General features: G+C 38.4%; 1 protein-coding gene across 1 annotated transcript; it reads right to left on the minus strand.

Annotated features, from left to right (window-relative positions):
* Positions 1 to 2,893: 2,893 nt before the first annotated feature.
* On the minus strand, positions 2,894 to 4,167 carry LOC110867958. Its single transcript, XM_022117021.2, has 2 exons — positions 3,435 to 4,167; positions 2,894 to 3,363 (listed from the first exon to the last, which is right to left on the minus strand). Exons 1-2 carry the CDS (start codon positions 3,775 to 3,777, stop codon positions 3,239 to 3,241), a joined length of 468 nt encoding a protein of 155 aa, XP_021972713.1. The 5' UTR covers positions 3,778 to 4,167; the 3' UTR covers positions 2,894 to 3,238.
* Positions 4,168 to 6,847: the final 2,680 nt, after the last annotated feature.

A 6,847-nucleotide genomic window follows, 5' to 3' on the forward strand; every position in this document is an offset into this window, starting at 1 on the left:
GCAAGCAAACAACTTAAACACCTGTCACATACGTTAAAATAAAGTCAATACATATAATGTAAAGGTGAGCATACAAGTTTGATAATAGCATAATAGAGTTCGAATAGTTTACGCATAACCAGCATGTACACAGAGGAAAACGAAGCATGTTAATTATCGACATGGACTTATCGATACCAATGACTGCGGGTTGACCGTCCGAGACGGTTCGCAATACATGATTACCACCGTAATCCATGCAAGTAATTGTCCTTAATAACCCCCGTGTGAACGGGTGCTGAGTCCAAACTATAGTACTACTTCGTTAAGGCAGGTAGACAGCATTCCACGTGTAAACACAATCAACAAGCATTCATTTAGTCACGTAATACATGCATAACGGTTAGCGTTCAAATAATTGAGTAGTGTGTTAGATTGTGATTTTGATATGTAACGTATGTAACACCCAAAAGTGCTAAAAGCAAAAAAGGGATCGAGTATACTCACAGCGATTGATTGATGGATTGAAGGGAGCGCTTGAGAGTAGGGTTAGCCTGAATAGTTCGATAGCATAACGTTGAGCAACACGTAGAATGGAAACAAGTGTAAGTGGGTCGAACAGCCTGGTCGATCGAACAACAGGTTCGATGGAATGGGTGGTTCGTTCGGTTGGAAGGTCCATTCGGACAGTCTGTTCGATCGGCCGGTAGGCTCGATCGGCTGGACTGTTCGAGTGGATCGTTTCTTCCTTTGAGTAGGATGTGTTTGTGTATGATGGTTCGACCTTTTGAAGTTTTTGTTGTAGTATTTGAGAACACTGAAGTGTTCTTACCTTTCAGGTCGATCGATCGAACAGTCTGTTCGATCGGCCGGTTTAACCGATCGGTTAGGAACTTCAGTAGCAGTCCTCAGCAGGATGTCACTCGATCGAACAGCATACTCGATCGAACAACATGCTCGATCGGGTGGTATTCCGATACGTCCAACGAATTAAAAATCGATTAAGGGTTGAAGCATAGTATCTCATGATCCGATGAGTAATGTTATCAAACGGCTCGTTCGATCGAACATCACCTCGTTCAATACTATTCTTCATAAAATTGTCAAAGTGTGGTTGTCACACCCCGAAATTATCAGAGCATTGGCGTGACTGGACTGGTATCTTCATTGCAAAGTGGAAGCAAATAATCTAAGTCTTTTAGAAAATGAACACCTCTAAGTACTCGACTCTTCATGGTCCTCCTATTCCAACCGTGCCTTGTCTTAGAAATGCAACCTGAGAAAGAAACATGCGAAAAATCAACATAAAGTTGAGCGAGTTCATAGTTTGTTTGTAAAAGATTTGAAATAAATCTTTTTGAATAACCGGTTTTTGAAGTATTGTTGAGAAAACGAATTTAAAAATCATTTTCTTGTTGAGTTGTATGGAATCTTTGTATAAATCAAGTATTCTTGTATGTATCGTGTATTCTTGTACGTGTCATGTTTTCTTGTATGTATCATGTTTTCTTGTATGTATCACATTTTCTTGTCTAGATTATGTATTCTTGTATGTATCAAGTTGTTAATGGGTTGCAAGGCCATTAACATGTGACACGACATAAGAAGTCACCAAACCATAGGCATTTTTCTGTAGTCGATTCACGACTGAGACACAAAAACACTACTCGGTTCTAGTTGTCACCAAGAGTGGGGCTGCCCTGACACCCGTTAGATCTAACCTTTTGTTCGGCGGTCTTAGTATGTACACGATTAATGGTGCTTATGTTACCCTATTCGTGACACGATTTCTCGTATCATTCCTCAATTCTTGTATCATTTCTCAATTCTCGTATCATTTCTCAATTCTTGTATCTCTTTGTACTTGTATTTTCCCGTAGTTTAGAAAACTAGAATTCATGTGTATGCATATTTCGAAAAAATACACTTGTTTGAAAACCCGGTATAAGACATAAGCTTTTCGTAAACCATTTGTGTCAGGTATAATTTGCTTGTAAAATGGTTTAGAAATAAGTAATTCTTGTATGCTTTGTAAAAAGTGCATGTCTTTCCACCCCGAAAACATTTAGAAAAATGTAAAATCGTAAAAAGGTGGGGTTATGAACTCACCTGAATATTCATGTGCAAAGCTAGCTAAATACGACTTCGCGATGTCGCTTCCAAGACGAGACTCGCTAGCGTGCATTCTACAATATTCCTATCACGGAATATCTTATAAGTTTCTAAGTAATTGCAGTAACTACACTACGTGTTACCGAGCTCTACCGAATCGTTAATCGAAACAATTCGTTGGTACGTTGTTAATTTAACGAAAATGACTGAGTTATACGCGTTAATTCTCGTATGATATTTGTCGAAATATATGTGTACGCCGATTAGGCGTTTGAAATAAATATAATAGCTATATTTATAAAAGGATCGAGTTGTTGGATGTTTAAAATAAATATATACTATATTTATTTTTATAAAAGAATTCGTGCTTGATATTTGAAATAAATATATAAATTATATTTATTTTTATAAAACCATTGTCGAATCTTCAATGTTTAGACTAAACATAAATAGTTATGGTTTTTATAAAGATATCCGAATTGTTGTTGTTTGGAAATAAATATAACTAAATATATTTATTTTATAAAACTATCAAGTTTAGTTATCTCGTAAAACGGTTTTGTCGAAATGCTATAACCATACTTAGTAAGTTTTGTAGTGTTGTCGAAAGTAAATAAAAGTCGCTTGATGTCGTTAGTTGTCATTTTTTTTATAAAACACATTGTTTCATAATTCAATTTGAATCCGTAACGTTTGCTTTATTATAAAATACCTTTCATTTATGGTTTTTCTCGAAAAACGGACAGAGTTTCCACTGTTTTTGGACTGCCCCGACAACTAAAGTATCGTTATTTTGTCAAGATTCAACAAGATTCAATCATTATATATATCAAATTAGCCAAATATTTCGTAAACTATAATCACATCGGTTCGAGCTCATTATCACGCGAAAATAAATAAAGCTATAAAATAACGAAATAATTCACGCCGTAAAATCTTTTCCAATCTTCGCGTGTCGATATGCCGAACATGCTGACCGAGTTGACCGAGTCAACTGGGTTGACTCACGTTGACTGAGTTGATCCAGTTTGACCGAGTTAATTCGGTTAAACCGCTTCATGTTTTGACCCAAACCAAGCTGGCCCGTTGACTGGCTTTGACCGAACCGCTGACCAAGGTTGACCGAGCCGGAACCCGACCTGCTGACTCACATCCGAACCGAATAACAATCCCGAACCTGAACCGCAGTTGACCAGTTTTGACTGAGACCCGAACTGTTGACTGTGACCAGTTTGGACCGACAATTCGAAGCTGAAATCAGAACCCGAGCCCCTAAATGCCAAACAGAACCGAGATGAAATAGATGTAAGCCGTAATACATGGTTTCAAGCCAAATCACTTACCGGAGAACAAATTGGACTCGGATCCGCCACCATCGTCGCTAAATCCGGCGACCACCTGCTGACGTCGGAACAACTGGTTCGTCGGAGAACCTCCATCGCCCGAAAAATGGCGAAATCCGTCGGATAAAAACAAGGTCCGCCAGAAAACTGTTATACTCGCCGGATAATCACACCGACCACCGGACAAACGAACCGACCGGCGGTCCGAGACTCCGACCGCCGGTTCTCTGTCTCTCTCGGTCTCTCTCTCTCGGTCTCGGTCTCTCTCTCTCTCGGCCCCAGTGTGAGTCGCCGCACCACCACCAGACGGTGGTGGTGGTTGTTGTCGCCCCCGGTTGCACATCAGCGGAGAAGAAGAAGAAGGGGGAGGGGTTGTCGGCTGAACAAAATCACCACCGCCACCGCCGTGAGAGGCGGCGGCTCCGCCTGTCGGCCGTCACCATCGCCGGAGCCCAGTGATCAGGCAGATCGAGCAGGGGGGTGTGAACGAGAGAGAAGAGGATGTTGTTGTCTGTGTGTGTGTATTGTGGGATAACTGATATTGTTGTGTGTGTTGTTTATTTGAGGAAGGAGGTGATACTTATGGTTCTTCTAAAAATGAAAGTGGTGAGTTCTTATGTTTCATTTGTGTGTGTATTGTTTGTGGGTGTGCTTGGAGTTATATCGAGAAGGAGGGGGGAGTAAAAAAAAGTCTGTGCATTTTGTTTGTATTGAGAATGAGAATGAGAATGAGAATTGAAGAGGAGGAGGTTAGAGTTTTATACTAATTTTTGTGGGTAATGACTAGTGTTATTTTCTTATGTCTTGTGTGTATAGATCTTGTATGGATTTTGTGTTTCAAATATTTGAGACAAAAATCTTATGTAGAGATTTTGAGTAGTCAAGATTTAATATGTTAGGTGTAGGTTTAGGCTTGTGGGTTTTGGGCTTGGACCCAGGGCCCACAAGCCCATCTCCTATGCATGTGGCCTGTAATTCCTACGAAACCCGATATCGCAATCCAAACTCCATAAGCATAAAAATAGGCTGGGTCTATTCGCACACGCTGTTTGTCTTTTTGCACATCCAAAGCGCCTCGCTATGGCCAAAGCGGGGCGCTTTGGCTTTGGTCAACAGACAAGGACTGACTTCTGTCAGTCCTTGTCTGTTGACAAAGCCAAAGCGCCCCGCTTTGGCCGTAGCGAGGCGCTTTGGATGTGCAAAAAAGACAAACAGCTTGGGTTGGGGTTTATTTGGGTTGATGTGGGTTAGTTTGGTAGGGATTTTTGGTTGAATTAGTATGGTAGAGATTTTTGTAGTAAAAAAATTTTATGTGAGATTTGCCGTTGTGAATGAGAATTTGTTTTTGAATGATTGAATGTTACCTTTTTTGAATTAAAACGTTGTTTATTTTATTTTATTAAATTTGCCGTTATAATTACGTCGTTACGTCATTATTTTTACAGAAGGTGTATAACATAAGTTCAAGTTCAACGAGCGTTAAATAAAACGAACACGTTATTTGTTTTTGAATGATTGAATGTTGCCTTTTTTGAATTAAAACGTTGTTTATTTTATTAAATTTGCCGTTATAATTACGTCGTTACGTCATTATTTTTATAGAAGGTGTAAAACATAAGTGTCACACCCCTTTCTGCGGCGGAAGCACGAGGTGTGATCATGAAAGGTTCTCATTGCATACGAAAGGTAAACATACTACATGCTCATGAAAATAACTTCAAATACCATAACTTGAAATCATAAGTTAGCGTTTACAACGCGAGATAACATAAAACATTGTCTTAAAAGGTTTACACTTTATTTAAGGACAAACACAAGCGACATCCACGAGCATAAGAGAGACCACGCGCACATCCATCCTAGTTACCTGAAATACATGTGAGTTTTGGGAAAAACGTCAACATAATGTTGGTGTGAATTCATGCCGTTTTGTTTTGCACTTTTGTATACTTTGTATGAAAACATATTTTGTGAATAAATCAAGTTTTCATAAAATCCAGTCTCATGTGTACACCACGTACTCATGTATGATTCAAATTCTTCTAGAGTACCCCACGTACTCAAGTATAATCCATGCTTTTCTTGAGTACCCCACGTACTCAAGTATTCATCAAGTTTTAGAATGGTATGAGTTTTTATGTAAATTAAGTATTCCTGTATGTATCAGGATTGTTAATGGGTTGCAAAGCCATTAACATGTGACACGACATAGGAAGTCACCAAACCTTAGGCATTTAATTGGTATATTCTGAGACACAAAAGCACTACTCGATACTCGCCCTCATCGAGAGTGTGGCTGCCCGGCACCCGTTAGATCTAACCTTTTGTTCTGCGGTCTAGGTATATTGTTGATTAATGGTGCTTCTGTACCCTATTCGTGACACGATTCCTCGCATCATTTTTCATAGCGCATCCTTCTTGGTACTCGTTTCTCACCAAGCGCGCTTCTCATATTCTTATTTCACTACACACTTGGTACTCGTTCTCACCAAGTGCGCTTCTCATTTTCTTATTTCACAACACACTTGGTACTCGTTCTCACCAAGTGCGCTTCTTGTATTCCTATATCGCTACACACTTGGTACTCGTTCTCACCAAGTGTGCTTTTTATATATTCATACCATTTGTTAAACATAAAAAAAAATGTTGTAACATGTATTTCACCCCCGAAGTTATAAAACTGAAAACCGTTAAGAGAAAAGGGGGAGCATGAACTCACAACTTTGCGTTCCTGTGCGTCGTAAACTTCACCGGGTTTGCTTATTTAACGTCGTAACCTATACGCGTTTTCTTAACGTTAGTCACTAGACTTGCGTCGCACAAGTTCAGTCACTCACTTTTGTATTCGTATTGTCGTGTTAAAAAATATTTCATATTTTTTTTAACTAAGTATCTTACTTATATTATTTTTCGCAAATTAATATAAGTATCTTGTGTTTTGCACTTTGCACCCGAATTATGTGTCTTGTATATTGTATGTGTATTTTCATGTTCATACTCCTCATGAGTATTTAGTGTATTTTTACGTCTTAATACGCTAGCACGTATAACACATACTATATACACTTAGCACAAAAGTTGGTGATAAAATAATATATATTTTTCTCTCAAAAATATACATACTTATATTCATTTTTATTCTTGAAGAAATCCTCATTTCTTATCACCAAAAATTAGGGAAACCTTGGTAATACTCTTAAATACATTTTTAGGGAATAAGTTTCTCAAAAACTTATATTTTTCTAAGTATCAAAATTTATAAAAATTTTGGCAGAGTTTCCCCTAAAAATGGAGGTTTCCCTTGTTTTCAAAACGTGTGTTTATTTTCTTTTAAATCGTCAACAATCATCAACAACACTTATCAACAATAATCATCCACGAATATCACTAATTTCTCCATTTCATGAACTTGG

This window comes from Helianthus annuus, chromosome 6 (genome assembly GCF_002127325.2).
Source record: "Helianthus annuus cultivar XRQ/B chromosome 6, HanXRQr2.0-SUNRISE, whole genome shotgun sequence".
Lineage (NCBI taxonomy): Eukaryota > Viridiplantae > Streptophyta > Magnoliopsida > Asterales > Asteraceae > Helianthus > Helianthus annuus.